Below are 22,368 nucleotides of genomic sequence, written 5' to 3'. Positions count from 1 at the left end.
CCCCAGATTTGTGCCTCGAGACAATTCTGTCTCAGAGGTCTACAGACAATTCCTTTGACTTCATGCTTGGTTTGTGCTCTGACATGAACTGTCAACTGTGGGACCTTATATAGACAGGTGTGTGCCCTTCCAAATCATGTCCAATCAACTGAATTTACCATAGGTGGACTCCAATTAAGCTGCAGAAACATCTCAAGGATGATCAGGGGAAACAGGATGCACCTGAGCTCAATTTTGAGCTTCATGGCAAAGGCTGTGAATACTTATGTACATGTGCTTTCTCAATTTTTTTATTTTTAATAAATTTGCAAAAACCTCAAGTAAACGTTTTTCACGTTGTCATTATGGGGTGTTGTGTGTAGAATTCTGAGGAAAAAAATGAATTTAATCCATTTTGGAATAAGGCTGTAACATAACAAAATGTGGAAAAAGTGATGCGCTGTGAATACTTTCCGGATGCACTGTACATTAACAAATCAACATATATAAGCATATACACTATTTAATGTCTGGAAAATGTCTGGGATTAAAACACTTAGAGACTTGTACATAGATAATGTCATAATGTCTTTGCATCCTACGAACAATTATGCTTCAAATACAAGTTCTCATCAATACAATTTCTCCCCTACATTCAAGCTAGAAACTTTGCTAAATAGAACCTGCCCAGTTTTTTTCACCTTCCACCTTGTTCTGTTCCAGAAAAATTATTGATCAGTTTTAAAGACTCAGATAGCATCTGTACAATTTATAAAAATATTTTAGAATCCTTTCCTTTCAAAGACCCCAGAGTACATTGAGGAAAGGATCTGTCTCTCCATATTTCAGAAAAGGAGTGGTAGGCAGCCATGCGCAGACTACACTCGAGCTCCATATGTGCAAAACATTAAAATCTTTTATCAGCACATTTATCTCATTTAAAATTGTCCAAAATGTTTCCAGGACAAGATTCAACCTGTAAATGTTGTAGTATAGCACTACCCTCAAAGGACCACATGTTCTGGGTGTGTACCATATTAACAACATTTTGGAAAAAAATCTTTGCATGTCTATCAGACAGCCTCACGTCTAACCCATTAACAGCTGTGTTTGGAGTAGTCACAGAAAGCCTTAAAGTGGAGAAGGACAAACAAACTGTAATTTCCTTTACTACACTACTAACACATAGACTTACCTTGCTGAACTGGAAGAATCCCACCCCACCATTCTTAAGTCAGTGGGTAAGTTATGTTCTATATTACTTGAAATTTGAAAAAAATTTAATTCTTACTTAAATGATCTGTTCAAAATGTTTTTGAAATATGGTGGGATCTAATCAGTAACATTTTAGACTAAGCTTCTATTTTGGGGAAAAGAATATTCTTCTTTTCTTGCTGCTTTTATAGAGTGGCTTCAGTTGCTGACTCCTTTCTCTTTCTCTTGGCTGGGTGTCGAATTTTGCTTTGATTTGTTAAATTTGACCTGACTGTATGGAATGTTATCTGTTCCTAATTAAAATCAATAAAAATATTTTAAAAAAATAAAGAAAGCTCTCAGTAATTCTAAGTTAAAACGAGCTATTGTGAGACAAGATATGAAGAACTAAAAAAGCAGAATGAAATAAATACAGTAGGGCAAAAAAGTATTTAGTCAGCCACCAATTGTGCAAGTTCTCCCACTTAAAAAGATGAGAGAGGCCTGTAATTTTCATCATAGGTATACCTCAACTATGAGAGACAAAATGAGAAAAAAAAATCCAGAAAATCACATTGTCTGATTTTTAAAGAATTTATTTGCAAATTATGGTGGACAATAAGTATTTGGTCACCTACAAACAAGCAAGATTTCTGGCTCTCACAGACCTGTAACTTCTTCTGTAAGAGGCTCCTCTGTCCTCCACTTGTTACCTGTATTAATGGCACCTGTTTGAACTCGTTATCAATATAAAAGACACCTGTCCACAACCTCAAACAGTCACACTCCAAACTCCACTATGGCCAAGACCAAAGAGCTGTCAAAGGACACCAGAAACAAAATTGTAGACCTGCACCAGGCTGGGAAGACTGAATCTGCAATAGGTAAGCAGCTTGGTGTGAAGAAATCAACTGTGGGAGCAATTATTAGAAAATGGAAGACATACAAGACCACTGATAATCTCCCTCGATCTGGGGCTCCACGCAAGATCTCACCCCGTGGGGTCAAAATGATCACAAGAACGGTGAGCAAAAATCCCAGAACCACACTGGGGACCTAGTGAATGACCTGCAGAGAGCTGGGACCAAAGTAACAAAGGCTACCATCAGTAACACACTATGCCGCCAGGGACTCAAATCCTGCAGTGCCAGACGTGTCCCCCTGCTTAAGCCAGTACATGTGCAGGCCCGTCTGAAGTTTGCTGGAGAGCATTTGGATGATCCAGAAGAGGATTGGGAGAATGTCATATGGTCAGATGAAAAAACTCTAGTCATCGTGTTTGGAGGAGAAATGCTGAATTGCATCCAAAGGACACCATACCAACTGTAAAGCATGGGGTGGAAACATCATGCTTTGGGGCTGTTTTTCTGCAAAGGGACCAGGACGACTGATCCGTGTAAAGGAAAGAATGAATGGGGCCATGTATCGTCAGATTTTGAGTGAAAACCTCCTTCCATCAGCAAGGGCATGGAAGATGTAATGTGGCTGGGTCTTTCAGCATGACAATGATCCCAAACACACCGCCTGGGTAATGAAGGAGTGGCTTCGTAAGAAGCATTTCAAGGTCCTGGAGTGGCCTAGCCAGTCTCCAGATCTCAACCCCATAGAAAATCTTTGGAGGGAGTTGAAAGTCCGTGTTGCCCAGCGACAGCCCCAAAACATCACTGCTCTAGAGGAGATCTGCATGGAGGGATGGGCCAAAATACTAGCAACAGTGTGTGAAAACCTTGTGAAGACTTATAGAAAACGTTTGACCTCTGTCATTGCCAACAAAGGGTATATAACAGTATTGAGATGAACTTTTGTTATTGACCAAATACTTATTTTCCACCATAATTTGCAAATAAATTCTTTAAAAATCAGAAAATGTCATTTTCTGGATTTTTTTTTTCTCATTTTGTCTCTCATAGTTGAGGTATACCTATGATGAAAATTACAGGCCTCTCTCATCTTTTTAAGTGGGAGAACTTGCACAATTGGTGGCTGACTAAATACTTTTTTGCCCCACTGTATGTCTTCCATTTTCTAATAATTGCTCCCACAGTTGATTTCTTCACACCAAGCTGCTTACCTATTACAGATTCAGTCTTCCCAGCATGGTGCAGGTCTACAATTTTGTTTCTGGTGTCCTTTGACAGCTCTTTGGTCTTGGCCATAGTGGAGTTTGGAGTGTGACTGTTTGAGGTTTTGGACAGGTGTCTTTTATATTGATAACGAGTTCAAACAGGTGCCATTAATACAGGTAATGAGTGGAGGACAGAGGAGCCTCTTACAGAAGAAGTTGCAGGTCTGTGAGAGCCAGAAATCTTGCTTGTTTGTAGGTGACCAAATACTTATTTTCCACCATAATTTGCAAATAAATTCTTTAAAAATCAGACAATGTGATTTTCTGGATTTTTTTTCTCATTTTGTCTCTCATAGTTGAGGTATACCTATGATGAAAATTACAGGCCTCTCTCATCTTTTTAAGTGGGAGAACTTGCACAATTGGTGGCTGACTAAATACTTTTTTGCCTCACTGTATCTATTCAAAATTCAGCTAATTGTGTTTTCTTTCTATAATTGCTATTATTACTATTATTATTATTATTAGTTTAATTGCTTTATCCAAGTAACATACAGTACCAGGATACACCACATTTGTTTAAATACTTTATTTTAACTTTTCCAGTGCATATAGATAGATAGAACTTCCTTCCTCCCTCCCTCCCCAGGAGACATTTGGCTTTTAACAGAAGCTCGTTAAATAAATAAATAAATAAATAAATAAATACATAAGTTGATAGATAGATAAATATATTTACACTCACAATATGGTCTGAACACACACCAGAATGACTAGAAAGGAGGAAAATTTAAAAATGAAGAATACTTCTGACTTTGCTGTCACAGTAAGACATTGTACAGGTGTATTGCTGGTGATATAAAGATGCCTCAGTAGTGTTTCTTGACCAACTTCTGTTGAATAATTTGTTGGCTGAAAGTACTTGGTGCTAGTATGTCAGAGAGAAGATGTGCAACATTGTTCATAATGGCACTCACTTTTATTTTAATTCTCTCCTTTGCTGCTACCGTCAGGGAGTCTAGAGTGCGTACTATAACTGAGCCTGCCCTTGTAATTAGCTTGTTAATTTAGTGGTGTGGTACCCGGATGGGGGTGGTACCCAGCCGGGGCGCCCAAGAAGATCAGAGGAGGGCTTGTGCCTCCTCCAGACCTCGAGGGGGCGACCGCCGTGGGTACAGAGCTGGGAAGCTCAACCCTGTAGGGGCCCATGGTCAGCGCCAGGGGAACCCTAATACCTGGAGGACCCTGGACCGCAGCACTTCCGTCACACCAGGAAGTGCTGGGGGGAAGAGGAACAGGGACACCCGGAGTGCTTCCGGGGAGACAGCCGGCACTTCCGCCACACTGGGGCGTGTCGGTTGGAGATTGCCGGGAACACACCTGGAGCACATCCGGGTGCTTATTTAAAGGGGCTGCCTCCCTCCAGAGATGGACTTGAGTCGGGTGGAAGAAGGACTAGGTTTCTGGAGGAGAGAAGGAGGCGGTCTGAAGAGACAGAGAGAGAGAGAGAGAAGGCATTGTGAAGGCCTGGACTGAGGGGTATTGGGGCTTGTGTGAGTAAATTAGTGTAAAATGGAGACCCTAAATAAACATGTGTGGAGTAATTTAAACGTGTCTGCCTGTCTGTGTCCGGTTCATATTCCACAATGGTGCCCAATGTGGGGCCCTCCGTCTGTTCCAAGACCGGGACCCCAAAACAAATTTTTTGTGGACGGCCCGGAGCAGCAGGCACCCCCGCACACGTTCTGAGGGTGCAGAGTGCTCACGGCCCCAAGAAGACAAGAAAACCCAGAGATCGCCACCGGAAAGCGGTCGGATCCCTACCTGGTGCGGCAAAGCATCGATGGGCGTTGCAGGGGAGCAACGGGCTCCTATGAGTGTGCTGCCGATGAAGGCGTCCTTGACGGCATGGCGTATAAGAAGGCCAGGCCGAGGAAGGTGCCTCGGTCAGACGGGATCCGGGAACCACGGCCCCTCCGTGCCGGCAGCCAGCTTGTTTTGTGTTTAGCAGGCAGGGGCTGCCCGGGTCCCCATGGATCGAAGACGCACGCCAAACCGCGGCACTTTATGGACGCGGCAGCAGCAGAGAGAACTGCCATGAAGGAGACGCTGCAACCCGAAGAGCCAGCATGGCGTCGCACCAGGAGGAGGTTGATCTTGGTTTCATCTGTCCAAAGAATGTTTTTCCAGAACTGTGCTGGCTTTTTTAGATGTTCTTTAGCAAAGTCCAATCTAGCCTTTCTATTCTTGAGGCTTATGAGTGACTTGCACCTTGCAGTGCACCCTCTGTATTTACATTCATGCAGTCTTCTCTTTATGGTAGACTTGGATATCGATACGCCTACCCCCTGGAGAGTGTTGTTCACTTGGTTGGCTGTTGTGAAGGGGTTTCTCTTCACCATGGAACTGATTCTGCGATCATCCACCACTGTTGTCTTCCGTGGACGTCCAGGTCTTTTTGTGTTGCTGAGTTCACCAGTGCTTGCTTTCTTTCTCAGGATGTACCAAACTGTTGATTTTGCCACTCGTAATATTGTACCAATTTTTCAGATGGGTTTTTTCTGTTTTCACAGCTTAAGGATGGCTTCTTTCACCTGCATGGAGAGCTCCTTTGACCACATGTTGTCTGTTCACAGCAAAATCTTCCACATGCAAGCATCATACCTCAAATCAACTCCAGGCCTTTTATCTGCTTAATTGATAATGACATAATGACGGACTTGCCCACACCTGTCCATGAAATAGCCTTTGAGTCAATTGTCCAATTACTTTTGAGCCCCTGAAATGAAGGGATTGTGTTAAAAAATGCTTTAGTTGCCTCACATTTTTATGCAATCGTTTTGTTCACCCCACTGAATTAAAGCTGAAAGTTAGCACTTCAACTGCATCTTAGTTGTTTCATTTAAAATTCATTGTGGTATTGTACAGAACCAAAATTAGAAAAAAGTTGTCTCTGTCCAAATATTTATGGACCTAACTGTAGATACCACAGATATAGATAGCACTTTGGTACGTCTGAAGTCAATATCCAGTTCTTTGATTTTGCTGTTGTTAAGATGCAGACAATTGTCTTTACACCAAGAAACAAAGTTCTCCACTTGACTCCTATGCATTATCTCATCCCCCTTTTCAATACACCCCATAAGTGCAGAATCATCTGAGAATTTCTGCAAGTGACATGACCTTGTGTTATTTTTATAGTTGGAGATGTACAGAATGAAGAGAAAAGGAGATAGGACTGTTCCTTGTGTGCTTCAGTGTTACATCTGAATCAGAAACACAATCCACGAGTCATACAAACTGTAGTCTGTCCAACTGATAGTCCATTATATAGAACACTATAGGCTTTTTGCATTAATGCATCTGCTTTGTGCATTATAGAAAGGGCTTCAATAAACCAAAACATTATTATTAAAATAACAGTGTTGTATTCAAAAGGAGGGTTTTGTGACTTCTTCAGGGTTACACAGAGTGGTTTGTTCAAAGAATTGTAGCTTAAAATGCACACACTTACATTTTACGTTTCAATAATAGATGTATTATGGTACCTATTTTGATAACAGTTTTTTTAAAACTTACACTGTTACAGGTCTATTCCAGTTTACATTGCTAATATTTGTTTATTTTGTCTTGTTGCTAGATTTCTGTCAGAGTTGGAGACTCCTGCCTGGTGGCCTTTTGGTAAATTTCCTTGGAGAAATCAGAAGAATGCTAAAGCCCAACAAGAACCAGCTGCTACATCTACTACTTGCATTACAGAAAAGGCTTTAGGAAACCAAAACATTATTATTAAAATCCCAATTTTATACTCAAAAGGTGAAGATTCTAATCCTAAACCAGGAAGTCTAGTAGTTCTTCTGTCATATTTGGAGATAACTGACTCCAGCTTTCAGCTTGTACACCAATATCGAAGAGAGGAAATAGATGATATTCGGATTTATAGCCCCTATGAACTTTCTCTCAGGCAGAGATTCATTGGAAAGCCAGATATCACATACAGACTGCTGTCTGCAAAGATGCCAGAAGCATTTTCTGTTCTTGAGATGCAATATAAAAAAAAACTACAGTTTATGCCCGATTATTTTACTTTTACAATTCCACTAGAGAATTCGCCATATGGTAAAGAAGACAAAGTTTGGTGTTCAGGTAAATATATTTTTTTTATTTTAGGCATCTTTGTTTAGCTATGCACTATTTTATTTTAATCCCTGGCTATTACGGGCACCCATGTGTAGCCTCAAAAATTTAAAAGTTATTTTCCAAAAGCTGTTGTGTTAGAGCTTTTAGCAAAGAAAAAGTTTTCTAATAAGATGATTGATTTGGTGTGTATTTGGATATATGAGAGCATTTTTATTTTTGTCTTAAAATTCAATTCAGTGTATTCATATATAGCAAATTTTCACTAAAAAGCATTGTTTATTTAAAAAAGTATTATTTAAAATGAACATTCAAACTATAGTAGTGAAGTAAATTGTAACAACTTATCAACATTATTAATTCAATTCATTGTTATTGTCCCAAGAGGAATATTTGGTTTTTCAGCATGCTTTTTCAGCATTCTTCTCCCTTTCTGTGCATTTCTGAAAATAATGCTGTTTGATATTGCTTACTTCTACTGCCTCACAGATCCAGTGTATTGGATACAATTCCCATACCTAGTCACAGTCTGTGTGTAGTTTGCACATTCTCTTCTTATATGCGTAGATTTTCCTGTTTTGATGTAGGAGGACATGTATCCTAAAATGGTGTGATAGCCAGTTTGGAATCCCTGCCAACGATTTTAACAAATCAATAGGTCAGTCTTACTTCTAATTAATCTAGTTTTTTAAGTAGCTGTTCCTTTTCACCCCTAATATTCCACTAAGAAAAATATGCTAGTATGATTTTTACATGTTAATGAAATTGAGAAATCCAGCCCAGTTCTGCTTCATTCACTCAGAATATGAAACCAATGTAGGAAGTACAGTACTTCAAGACAGAGAAGCTTTTATCTGTGGCACCGCTGCACAATAACCACCTTTTTCCACCCTATCAAATGTACACAGTTTTTAATGTCTGGAAAACAATCGGGATTAAATCACTTAGAGATCTGTACATAGACAACATCTTTCCATCTTACGAACAATTACACTCCAAATGTAAATTTCCAGCAACATATTTCTTTCACTACCTCTAAATTAAAAACTTTGTTAAACAAAACCTGCCCAATCTTCCTCTCTTCCCACCAACGTCTATTATGGAAATAATATTGATCGGTCTTGAGAACTCAGATAGCATTTCTTTTTTCTTTTTCTTTTTTTTTTTAATAATTTTATTAATTTTATTGAAATCACACAGCATTAGAAATAATCAATTCTTGAAAGGCAATGATGCACTGGTGAGTAGAAGGAATATGTTCTTGAGTTTGGGTTTAGAAATCTCCAAGGGTCTGATAAGTTGTGGTCAGTTACAAATTGTGTAATTGTATTTGCAATGTTAGATGTCATCGCCCCTGTGACAGGAAACCTATCTAGGTCTGGATTTAAAACACAGTTAAAGTCCCCAGTCATTATAATTTTATGAGTGTTCACATTGGGAATGGATGCAAATACATTTTGGATGAAGTCCCTATCATCCACATTTGATGCATAAACATTTATCAAAATCACTTTACAATTAAATAAATTACCCATGACAATCATGTATCTCCCTTCAGGATCAGATACAACATCTGACACTGCAAATGAGACTGTTCCATGTATAAGAATTCCCACACCTCTAGTTTTTTTTGTAAAGCTGGAATGGAACATTTGGCCAGTCCAGTCTTTTTGCAGCCGGAACTGATCCTTGCTTAATAAGTGGGTCTCCTGTAAAAATACTATTTTAGCGTTTAGACCTGTTAGGTGAGAGAATACAGTAATCCCTCCTCCATCACGGGGGTTGCGTTCCAGAGCCACCCGCGAAATAAGAAAATCCGCGAAGTAGAAACCATATGTTTATATGGTTATTTTTATATTGTCATGCTTGGGTCACAGATTTGCGCAGAAACACAGGAGGTTGTAGAGAGACATGAACTTTATTCAAACACTGCAAACAAACATTTGTCTCTTTTTCAAAAGTTTAAAACTGTGCTCCATGACAAGACAGAGATGACAGTTCCGTCTCACAATTAAAAGAATGCAAACATATCTTCCTCTTCAAAGGAGTGCTTGTCAGGAGCAGTGACTGTCACAGAGATAGAGAGAAAAGCAAACAGATCGATAGGGCTGTTTTTCTTTTAAGTATGTGAAGCACCGCGGCACAAAGCTGTTGAAGGGGGCAGCTCACACCCCCTTCGTCAGGAGCAGACAAAGTGAGACAGAGTTTGTTTTTCAATCAAAAATCAATACGTGCCCTTCGAGCTTTTAAGTATGCGAAGCTCCGTGCAGCATGTCGTTTCAGGAAGCAGCTGCACAAAAGATCACAACGTGGAGATAATCTTTCAGCATTTTTAGACGAGCATCCGTATCGTCTAGGTGTGCGAACAGCCCCCCTGCTCAATCCCCCTACGTCAGGATCAGATAAAGTCAGCGCAAAAGAAAGAGAAAAGTAAGCTGGGTAGCTTCTCAGCCATCTGCCAATACCGTCCCTTGTATGAAATCAACTGGGCAAACCAACTGAGGAAACATGTACCAGAAATTAAAAGACCCATTGTCCGCAGAAACCCGCGAAGCAGCGAAAAATCCGCGATATATATTTAAATATGCTTACATATAAAATCCACGATGGAGTGAAGCCGCGAAAGACTAAGCGCGATATAGCGAGGGATTACTGTACATTCTTTCTTTTTAATTTGTGATTCAGGCCTTTAACATTCCAGCTCACAAAGTTAACCTGTCCCGTCTTGGAGACATTGATTCTGAATTTTTTTATGTCATTTTGTAGTCTTAACCGAAAGTGAGACAGCTTTGACCTTAATTTCCAATTTTCCCAGGGGTTATTGCCATGCAGTCTATTGTTACGTTGACAAGTATAATTATAAGGATTAAAAGGATAGATTAGAGATAGCTTGCTCTCTTTCTCTCCCCCTAGTACCCCCACCCACCCGTTTTGCTTCCCCACGTGAGGCTGGACCCCACTTCACAAAGTCTCAGTCCTCTGACATACCTAGAGACAGAACACGTCCAAAACAAAACAAGACCCCCAGCAGTGGTGTATGAAGATTAAAATTCAGATATCTATTGCCATTACAGTCTAAATACTATAAGCATAAAAAAATAATCTTCAACAGTCTTGAAATGTTAAGATAGTAAACCCAGGGAATGGTGTTAAAAAGTGGCCCTGGATAAGCATAGTAAACCCTAATACAATAATAACAACAACAATAAACCAAGGGTATGATGTTTAACAGTCTCCTTTAGAATAGTAAAAAGAGAAAAAAAAAAGTTACTAATTTAATTTCTTCCACACATACATACATAAAGGTGTATAATTGTAATTAAAACATAAGCAGATAGTGACCGAGAAGGGAAAAGGATGTATAATTACGGTACTAGTGTCATTGCAAGAGGATCAGACAGCTGGTGATATCTTCTTTGCGATGCCATGACAGGGTGCGACTCACGATCGTATTTCAGGAAAGTGTCGGGATCAGCTTTCTTAACTCTTTATTTGTTTCCTCCGTAGTGGTAAAGATGTAATGTTTGCCTTGAATCTCCACTTTCAGTTTGGCAGGATACAAAAGGCTGTATCTGATAGCGGCTTTCCGTAAGTGCTGTTTAATTTTATAAAAAGAGGCACATTTAGCAGCTGTTGAGGGTGAGAAATCAGGGAAAATATGAATGAGGTTATTTTCAAATGTAATCTCTTGTTTCTGTCTGAGAAATGACATTACATTTAATTTAGATTGTAACTTCTCGAAGTGCACAGCAAAAGTCTTAGGTTTAGAGGTGTTCAATTCCCATATGCGGTGCGCTTCTGCTATCTCGGTTTCTGATTTAAAGTCCTCTTCAATTATTTTGGAGAATAGTTCAGGTACAAATTTCACTGGGTTTGGACTTTCACGATTTTCAGGTAGACCTTCGATTCTAATATTATTCCTTCTGCATCCATCTTCCAGAGCAGCAAATCTCTATCTGAGTTTTTTGCATTCGGAATTCGCAGCTGTTGCTTTTCCATCAGCGGTGGATGCTAAATGTTCGGCTGTTTCAGTTCGAGTCGTGAATGTCTGCTTAACATCTTTCAGCTGATCAGCAAGTGCTCTCAGTTTAGACGAATTTTCCTGAATGTGCTCAATTTTTTCTAGCATACTTTTAAAGGCCGCCTCAAAGCGATTTATATATGCGTTTCTCAGAGACTTTATTATCCTGCAACAGCTCCTGCAGCTCCCGCCGCAACTTCTCGGATGTCTTCTCGCTTGTCTTGAGCATACCATTTATTTCTTTCTTGCGAAGAGTAGATGAAAGCGTGGACTGCAAGGCCTTTTTCAGTTTCAAGTGATCTTCTGGAATTGGGGAGCTATCATGACCTGCATCACTTGCATCACTTGCACATTCGCTCCTATTTTCTCTTTCAACTGGAGACGATGAAGCGGACCGTGGTCTCGAGAAGTCTGGGCTTTCGCCTGTCTGTTCCAGGTCAGTCTCTGAAAGGCCGTACCTTGAACTTGGACTTGCCTGTCTAGGCTTGGATGTAGCTTTAGGTTTCTTTTCCATTTCTTTCTGAGCCCCTTTCTTACCGCTAATGTTTATATATGCTTGCATATACTGTAATAGAACCCTCGGGTTGGGTTAATAAAGGATACCTCAGGATAATAAGAAATAATAGAAAAAATAACACTGCTGCTAACGGAGCTCCGCTTCAGACGTCCATTTCCCACAATGGACGAGACCAAATCCTCAGACAGCGTTTCTGTAATATATAAAAACTTTTTAAAATCCCTCCCTTTCAATGATCCCAGAGTACAATGGGAAAAGGATCTCTTACCCAACATTTCAGAAAAGGAGTGGAAGACAGCCATGAACAGAATTCAGTGTAGCTCCATATGCTCAAAGCATACAATTATCCATCCATCCATCCATCCTCTTCCGCTTATCCGAGATTGGGTCGCGGGGGCAGCAGCTTGAGCAGAGATGCCCAGACTTCCCTTTCCCTGGCCTTTTCTACTAGCTCTTCCGGGGGAATCCCGAGGCCGTTCCCAGGCCAGCCGAAACTCATAGTCCCTCCAGTGTGTCCTGGGTCTTCCTTGGGGCCTCCTCCCTGTTAGACGTGCCCGGAACACCTCACCAGGGAGGCGTCAAGGAGGCAGCCTGATCAGATGCCCGAGCCACCTCATCTGACTCGATGCGAAGGAGCAGTGGCTCTACTCTGAGCTCCTCCCGGATGACTGTGCTTCTCACCCTATCTTTAAGGGAAAGCCCAGACACCCTGTGGAGGAAACTCATTTCAGCCGCTTGTATTCGTGATCTCGTTCTTTCGTTCACTACCCACAGCTCATGACCATAGGTGAGGGTAGGAACGTAGATCGACCAGTAAATTGAGAGCTTTGCCTTACAGCTCAGCTCCTTTTTCGCCACGACAGACTGATGCAGAGCCCGCATCACTGTGGACTCCGCACCGATCCGCCTATCGATCTCCTGCTCCATTCTTCCCTCACTCGTGAACAAGACCCCGAGATACTTCAGCTCCTCCACTTGGGCAGGATCTCGCTCCCAACCCTGAGAGGGCACTCCAGCCTTTTCCGGCTAAAGACCATGGTCTCGGATTTGGAGGTGCTGATTCCCATCCCAGCCAGTTCACACTCGGCTGCGAACCAATCCAGAGAGAGTTGAAGATCACGGTCTGATGAAGCAAACAGGACAACATCATCTGCAAAAAACAGTGACCCAATCCTAAGCCCACAACAACCGGACCCCCTCAACACCCTGGCTGCGCCTAGAAATTCTGTCCATAAAAGTTATGAACAGAATCAGTGACAAAGGGCAACCCTGGAGGAGTCCAACTCTCACCGGAAACAGGTTTGACTTACTGCCGGCAATGCGGACCAAGCTCTGACACCGGTTGTACAGGGACTGAACAGCCTTTATCAGGGGGTCTGGTACCCCATACTCTCGGAGCACCCCCCACAGGACTCCCCAAGGGACACGGTTGAATGCCTTTTCCAAATCCACAAAACACATGTAGACTGGTTGGGCTACTCCCATGCACCCTCCAGGACCCTGCCAAGGGTCCACTGTTCTGCAACTAGGACAAAAACCACATTGTTCCTTCTGAATCTGAGGTTCGACTATCTGACGGACCCTCCTCTCCACGACCCCCAAATAGACTTTTCCAGGGAGGCTAAGGAATGTGATCCCTCTGTAGTTGTAACACATCCTCCAGTCCCTCTTCTTAAAGAGGGGGACCACTACCCTGGTCTGCCAATCCAGAGGCACTGTCCCCGATGTTGCAGAGGCGTGTCAACCAAGACAGTCCTGCAACATCCAGAGCCTTGAGGAACTCTGGGCGTATCTCATCCACCCCTGGGGCCCTGCCACCAAGGAGTTTTTTGACCACCTCGGTAACCTCAGTCCCAGAGATGGGAGGGCCCACCTCCGAGTCCCCAGGCTCTGCTTTCTCATTGGAAAGCTTGTTAGTGGGATTGAGGAGGTCTTCGAAGTACTCCCCCCACCGACCCACAACGTCCTGATTCGAGGTCAGCAGCGCACCATCCCCACCATACACAGTGTTGACACTGCACCGCTTTCCCCTCCTGAGACACCGGATGGTGTACCAGAATCTTCTCGAAGCCGTCCGGAAGTCGTTCACCATGGCCTCCCCAAACTCCTCCCACGCCCGAGTTTTTGCCTCAGCAACCACTGAAGCCACGTTCCGCTTAGCCTGCCGGTACCTATTAGCTGCCTCTGGAGTCCCACAGGACAAAAGGGTCCTGTAGGACTCCTTCTTCAGCTTGACGGCATCCCTCACCACCGGTGGCCACCAACGGATTCGGGGATTGCCACCACAACAGGCACTGACCACCTTATGGCCACAGCTCCGGTTAGCCGCCTCAACAATAGAGGCATGGAACATGACCTATTTGAACTCAATGTTCCCCACCTCCTTCGGGATGTGGTCGAAGTTCTGCCGAAGGTGGGAGTTGAAGCTACTTCTGACGGGACTCTGCCAGACGTTCCCAGCAGACCCTCGCAATACGTTTAGGCCTACCAGGCCTGACCTGCATCTTCCCCCACCATCGAAGCCAACTCACCACCAGGTGGTGATCATTTGACAGCTCCAGCCCTCTCTTCGCCTGAGTGTCCAAGACATGTGGCCGCAAGTCCGATGACATGACCACAAAGCCGATCATCGAACTGAGGCCTAGGGTGTCCTGGTGCCAGGTGCACATATGGACACCCCTATGCTTGAGCATGGTGTTTGTAATAGATAATCCATGACGAGCACCGAAGTCCAATAACAAAACACTGCTCTGGTTCAGATCGGGGGGGGGCCATTCCTCCCAGTCACGCCCTTCCAGGTCTCACTGTCATTGCCCACGTGAGCATTGAAGTCTCCCAGCAGAACGAGGGAGTCTCCAGAAGGTGTGCCCTCTAGCACCCCATCAAGGGAATCCAAAAGTGATGGATACTCCAGACTGTTGTTTGGCGCATGCGCGCAAACAACAGTTAGGACCTGTCCCCCCACCCGAAGGCGGAGGGAGGCTACCCTCTCGTCTACTAGGGTAAACCCCAATGGACAGGCTTCAAGTCAGGGGGCAATAAGTATGCCCACACCCGCAAAGCACCTCTCACCGGGGGCAAATACAAAGTGGTAGAGAGTCCAGCCCCTCTCAAGGAGATTGGTTCCAGAATCCACGCTGTGCGTCGAGGTGAGCCTGACTATATCTAGCCGGAACCTCTCGACCTCGCACACTAGGTCAGGCTCAGGCTCCTTCCCCTTCAGAGAGGTGACATTCCACGTCCCAAGATCCAGCTTCTGTAGCCGAGGATCGGACCGCCAAGGTCTCCACCTTCGGCCACCACCCGACTCACACTGCACCCAACCTCCTTGGCCCCTCCTACAGGTGTGAGCCCATGGGAAGGGGGACCCACGTTGCCTCTTCGGGCTGTGCCTGGCTGAGCCCCATGGGTGAAGAGGCCCGGAAACCAGACGCTCGCCATCGAGCCCCACCTCCAGGCCTGGCACCAGAGGGGGCTCCAGTGACCCGCATCCGGGCGAGGGAAAACGGCATCCAAAGTTTTTATTCTTCATAGTAGGCTTTCTGAATACAATTATTCGCCTTAAAATTATATATTAAGCGCATCTGTCTCATTTAAAAGTGTCCCAAATGTTTCCAGGGCAAGATCCAACCTGCGAACGTTGCAATCAAGTTCCAGCCTCATTGGGCCATATGTTTTGGACGAGCACCAAATGAACATAATTTTGGACCAAAATCTTTAAATGCCTTCAGACAGCCATGGAGTCACAATTCCTCCTAATCCACTAACAGCTGTGTTTGGTGTACTTCCATATGGGCTTAAAGTGGAGAAGGACAAACAAACTGTAATTGCCTTTACTTCACTATTGGCGCGCAGACTTATCTTGCTCACCTGGAAGAATCCTAACTCACCTCTTAAGTCAGTGGATAACTGATGTTATATACTGTATTATCTGAAATTGGAAAAAATCAAATTCTCACTTAGAGGATCTGTACAAAACTTTTTAAAAATCTGGCAGGATCTAATCAATAACATTTTGGAATAAGCATTTAAGTTGAGAAAACTGATTCTCTTCTTTTCTTTTATTCTGTTCTATTTATTTATTTTTCCTACTATTAAAGTTTTACTCTGTTGGCCTAGGTCTCGCTCTCTTTCTCATGGGTGGTGGCTGATTTGTTTCAAACCTAGTTCTGTAAATCTTGACTTGCTTGTATGAAATGTTATTTGATTTTGATAAATTCAATAAAATGTTAAAAAAAAATGAAATTGAGAAATGTATATTTTTGCTGTAGCTTTAAATGTGTAACCTTTTTTTACCATATTCTTTTTAATTCATTTTTTCAATGGATTTTATTCACTTAATTTTATCCATTCACTGACAAAATAATGAGCAAGAATAGAGAAAAAAAAATACTGAACGCTAAAGGTGAGCAAATAATTTAGTGTCACATCCACTTGCATGAGCATTAGTAAGAAAAGCCAAATCAGAACGTTAAAGAGGTAACTCTTACAAAGGAAAGAAAAAGAAAACACAAACAAATGCTTTCTGTATTCCAATACAAATATAGCAAATCCATTTTGTAATTTCTGAATTAATGTAAAAAGGCAAAAACTGGGGAATTGAAGCATGCTTAGTAAAGGCAGAAGTTCGGTTAAAAGTAGAAAATGGTTGGTTTGTACATCTGCAGTTACCTCTATTCTCAGGACTGAACTTGAGAACCACTGATTTAAGCCTTTTCTTAATAATTTTTATACAAATGAACATGGTAGTTCAGTAGCTGATCAGCTTTAGAATTTGGTTTCTTTTGCACCTGTTCCTTCACTGCTCTTTGATAATTATCATTATTTGGATACAATTAAGGAAATGTTTAAAGCAAAAAATATTAATTTTTGAACTTCTTTTAAGTTCTTCCAAGGGGTTGTGTTATGTCTGTGTAATGGTGTGTGTAACATAGGCACATACCGTATTTAGCATACTACTCTGAGAGGATGGCTCTAGGAAGTCTAAATAGTCTTATAAGCCAGGTCATCATCATGAGCCAAAAAAAATCAAAACTCACTTCTTGCCATGCTTGTCAATGGCTTGTGTTATGTTTATTTCAGATGCTGGCTCCTTACCCCACAAAAGAGGATTTAAAAATGAAAGGCACTCCTGCACACATCCTGGCATAGAAACAGACCATTGGTTCATTAAAAGGTAGTTGGTGGTGTTCATATTCATCGGGTGGTACACTGCTATATAGCCCCATAAAGATTTGCCGCATTCTGATGGCTTGCAGGGTACTGCACAACATGGCGCAGAAACATGGACTATGTCTGTCATCTGAGATAAGCTAAGATGACCACATCCATGCAAATGCAATTCAAAGTTGTTTGGATGTTGTACATCAAACATAAAGAGACTTGTATGTATTACAACACTGACAATTAGTTGAGAAAATTACCTTTTTTTTTAACAAGTTCAATAAGAATGCTCTTAATATCTTGTACTTCTGCACATTCAGTCTGCGTCAGTTCACGCACTGTGCTGGCAGCTGTCTGGACACTGCATGATGGCACATTTCTTTAGCTCTCTACACTCAGCTGCTGTCACTTGCTTCCACTCTGTTTTATTTCTTTTATTTGCAACTCCTGCAGAGTGACCAGGGAAAATGATGTTTTTGTGGTTCACCACTTCAGCTGGTAATGCCTCAAGGTCAGATTCACTGAAGTTTCATTTACTCTGTTCCCCCATGTTTTTCAGGAAAGACATCACTTAGGAACATAGCCAAATTTATATGATGATTAGATCATCAGTATTCAAAAAAGCGTTTTTTTAATCCATGGCTGCTGGTGGAGGTGATGGGGAGTGGGTAGAAGCACGTGCAAGAGTGCATAGTGTTGATTTGAGATTTATAAAGGAACTTTGCATGGCAGGTGGCATACGTACAGTTTAATTAATTAATAGATTGATTGAGCAATTGATTAATTTTGCACATGTATCATTTTTGCCTTTCAAGTGAAAGCTAGATTTTAATATGGAATCTAAGTAAGGTTTTATACATGAAGCCCCAGAGCTGGAAGTGTACAGTGGAGAATCACTATATACTGACATATAATGATGTATTGAAGTCCTAAATAAGCAGTGAATCTATTTGGATGATGATGCTGTGATCCTTGAAGAAATGTTTCACGTTTATGTTCATGTGTCTGTGCCTTTGCTGTAAGATTTTGTCAAGCTGTGGGTCACCAGGCTTAAAAAATCTATTGTGTACTGTCTTCACTGTTGGGATCGCTGATAGGAGGAAGATCTAGACGCAGCAGTTAGACAGCACATTCACTCCTTTTGCCAGTCCCTGGTACGGTGGATTCAGAAAGTATTTGGACCTCTTCACTTTCTGTACACTTTATTTTTTTGAAGATTTAATTTTGGGAAACTTTGCCATTCTTGCCCATCAATCTACTCTCAACAACTCATAATGACAAAGTGATTACGTTTTTCAGAAATGTTTGCAAATTTATTAAAAATCCAAAAACTCAGATAAGTATCCAGACTGTTAATTCGGTACATTTTGAAAGCTCTTTGGCAGCAATTACACCTTTGATTTCCTTTGATTAAGTCTCTACAAGCATTATATATCTGGATTTGAGAAGATCCTCTCAAGCCCTGCTAGTTTGGATAGGAAGCATCTGTAAACTGTCATCTTCAAGTCGCTTCTCGGATGTTCTATGAGGTTTAAATCTGGACTCTGGCTAGGCCACTTAAGGATAGTAAGAGACTTATTTTGAAGCCACTGCAGCATTGACTTAACTATAATCTTCTTTCATTGTTTTGCTGAAAGGTGAACGTCTGCCTCAGTCTGAGGTGACGTGCACTCTGGAGCAGGTTTTTTTTCAAGGACCTATATGTTTGTAACTGCATTCAGAATTCCCTCAGTCTCACTGTCCCTGGCCTTAGAAGCACACCCATAGCATGATGTTGCCTCCACCATCCACAGGTGATGTGCAGTGCCTGGTTTTCATCAGACATAGTGCTTAGAGTTCTTTCCAAATAATTAAATTTTTGTCTCATCAGACCCAAGAATCTTTTTCCTCATGCTCCCAGAGACATTTAAGTGCCTTTTGGCAAACTCCAAGCAGGCTGTCATATGCATTTTACTCAAGAGTGGCTTTCATCTAGCAACTCTACAATAAATACCTCAATGATGGAGTGCTGAGATTGTCATCCCTCCGATAGGTTCTTCAATCTTAGCAGAGGACTTCTGAAGCTCTGTTAAGGTGACCATTGGGTTCCTGGTCATCTTCCTGACCAAGACCATTGTTGCTCTGCCACTGAGTTTGGCTGGAGAACCAAGTCGAGAACAAATCCTAGTGGCTCTAAACCTCTTCTGTTTCACAACTATTGAGGCCACTTTACTCCTTGGAGCACAGGCAACACCACTGCAGACAGGTGGTGTGGTCTTATAGTCTGTAATGGCTTAGACTGCCTGCCAAATGCACCATGTGTCTATGGTGTTTTGAAAGTCGTTGAGGGTTTTCTTGCCATACTCTTGCTTAGCAGCTTTGATGTCCTGAGATAACTTTGCCCTCTCTGCCCTTAGGGTTATCTTGAGACCTGATCTTTAGACAGCATTATGGGCTTTTAACAGTGCATGTACCTCCAATGTCACCCACTGTTTCTGATTAGCACATATTCTGGTGGTCTTTGAGACAGTCGCATCATCTAGGCACTTTTTAATCTATAATAATAAAAGGCAAAGCCCTCACTGACTGACTCACTCACTGACTGACTGACTGACTGACTCATCACTAATTCTCCAACTTCCCGTGTAGGTGGAAGGCTGAAATTTGGCAGGCTCATTCCTTACAGCTTACTTACAAAAGTTAGGCAGGTTTCATTTCGAAATTCAAAGCGTAATGGTCATAACTGGAACATATTTTTTGTCCATACACTGTAATGGAGGAGGCGGAGTCACGTATCGCGTCATCACGCCTCCTACGTAATCACGTGAACTAAAAACAAGGAAGAGATTTACAGCACGAGTCACACGCGGGAACGAAGGTAAATGACGTTAATTTTTGACTGTCTTTTAATACTGTGTAAGCATACATATTAACACATGTGCAATTAAACGTGTGCATTTACGGGGTGATTTCTCAGGCTTAAAAGCTCACCTTTTATCAAACGCGGGAACAAAGGTAACTGACGTTGTTCACTGTCTTTTAATACTGTGTAACCATACATATTAACACATGTGCAATTAAACGTGTGCATTTACGGGGTGATTTCTCAGGCTTAAAAGCTCGCCTTTTACTAAAAAGGTAAATGCAAAACTATTTTCAATCAGTTTATTGAAACGCTCCCGTTAAGGATTGCAATAACATATTCGCGAGATAAAAGAACGAAGTAGGGGGAAATGGAGGAAGAGCCGGAAACAGCGAAGAGCAAAAAATTAATTAAACAATTCAGAATGGAGCGAGTGAAGCATACAAGCATGTTCATAAGGGAAACAAAGCACGGTGTAAAACGTAAGTTTAAATTAAGTTTATAGAAACGCTCCCGCTGCGGATTGCAATAACATATTCGCGAGATAAAAGTTTAATGAGAAGACACGAGGTATAAACGAACCACACGCCGTGGCGCAACGTTAGGGGCAACAGTTTCAACCATTCTATGATCTGCTTCTCGCAACTGAAAGACGGCACATGGCGGATGTTAGCCGACTTGCTGACCGCAACGTTAGGGGCTTCAACTATGGCGCTGACGCCACATCTCAGTGCCAACACTTTGCAGACTCTACTTAAAAGACACGCCCTCCTCACTGGACAGTTAAAAAGACCAATCAAACTAACGATGACATCAAGTATTACCCAATCAAAAGTAGGAAAGGAGGCATCTTCATAAAATGCGTGTGGGATGATTTGCATGACACGCTGCTTTAAAAAAAAAAATGATAAAAAAAATACGGGATAAATCCCATCCAGTATTGATTCAAAACGGGACGCGCAATTTCATTCTCAAACGCGGCACGATTCCGTATTTTAAAGGACGGGTGGCAACCCTACAGTGCCAGGTAACCACCCATACAATCAGATTGTGATTCAGACTAGGAATGCAATGAATGTTATTACCCCAATCTACATACAAGGCGAAAGTCTTGCAACATTCAAAGATGATGGTTTGGGATAAGTACACCATACAACATAAAAGAGCTTATGAAGCCTTGAACCGAAAAAAGCAAGATCTCAGAGATCGTAAAAAAAAATAGGAGGTAATGTCGTTTTACTCGCTGTAGATTTTAGTCAAATATTACCAGTTATTCCACGAGGGAGACCAGCAGATCAACTCAACGCGTGTTTAAAATCCATGCTTCTCCCACGCTCGGTTATATGTCGCGTGTTCTCGGGTAGGTGCACCAAAAAATGTATACATTTAAGCATGTAATGGGCAAACAAAAAATGAGGTATACCCGAAGGCACTGCAGTAGTACTTAATGTAACTTTACTTCTTAAATGTTAATGTTTTACTGTTTAATAATTTATACACTTCTTATATGTTGTTCAAATTCTTTTATCAAAATACCACTGACAGCGCAATGCACGATAACATGGAGTGAATACACCATACGCATCCGCCCACGGCTGCCCTGCTGTGCGCAGATAGGAGTTGATTGTACAATAAAATAAAATAAAGATAAAAAGAGTAAAACAATCATCACCCATAAAGCGGATAGTAGACGTGACGTACTATATGTGTACCACATTTCAAGTGTATAGGTGAAACGGTTTGCGAGCTACAGGTCATTTAAAATCCTGGACAGACACACAAATTGCCACGGTAGCAAATTACAGAAGAAGATTTTACTGTTTAATAATTTATATTTATATGAAATGTGCTTCTTATATATTACTTCATATTCTCATATGATAATGATGTTAATGTTTATATTGATTTCTGTGTTATTAAAACTGCATGTATGTGTGTATATGTATATATATATATATATATATATATATATATATATATATATACTACCAAAATACCCACGCTTCGCAGCGGAGAAGTAGTGTGTTAAACAGGTTATGAAAAAAAAAGGAAACATTTTAAAAATAACGTAACATGATTGTCAATGAAAGCCCGTTTCAGTCAGTAAGTCTTATGTGTGTGTTTATGTATGTGTGTATATATATGTAGATGTGTATATGTAGATATGTATATATATGTATATGTATATAAATGTTTATGTGTGTGTGTATATTATATATATAATATATATATATATATATATATATATATTAAAAGACAGCAACAGTTATAACAATGACAACACAATTACATTGACAATCATGTTACGTTATTTTTAAAATGTTTCCTTTTTTTTTCATAACCTCTTTAACACACTACTTCTCCGCTGCGAAGCGCGGGTATTTTGCTAATATATAATATATGTGTATATATATATATATATATATATAATATATGTGTATATGTATGTA

The 22,368-nt window shown here is 41.4% G+C and overlaps 1 protein-coding gene across 2 annotated transcripts in view; it reads left to right on the top strand.

The window, feature by feature from the left end:
* snap47 (synaptosome associated protein 47) overlaps nucleotides 1–22,368 on the top strand; it is a 131,062-nt gene that overhangs the window by 63,263 nt on the left and 45,431 nt on the right. For both annotated transcript variants that reach the window (XM_028803897.2, XM_028803896.2), the window contains one exon: nucleotides 6,879–7,384. In XM_028803897.2, the coding sequence (XP_028659730.1) occupies nucleotides 6,879–7,384 (506 nt within the window). The remainder of the gene's footprint in view (nucleotides 1–6,878; nucleotides 7,385–22,368) is intronic.

Source organism: Erpetoichthys calabaricus, chromosome 6 (genome assembly GCF_900747795.2).
Source record: "Erpetoichthys calabaricus chromosome 6, fErpCal1.3, whole genome shotgun sequence".
Taxonomy (NCBI): Eukaryota; Metazoa; Chordata; class Cladistia; order Polypteriformes; family Polypteridae; genus Erpetoichthys; species Erpetoichthys calabaricus.
Note: the sequence above shows the minus strand (reverse complement) of the source record. Positions and strands in the feature narration are given on the sequence as shown.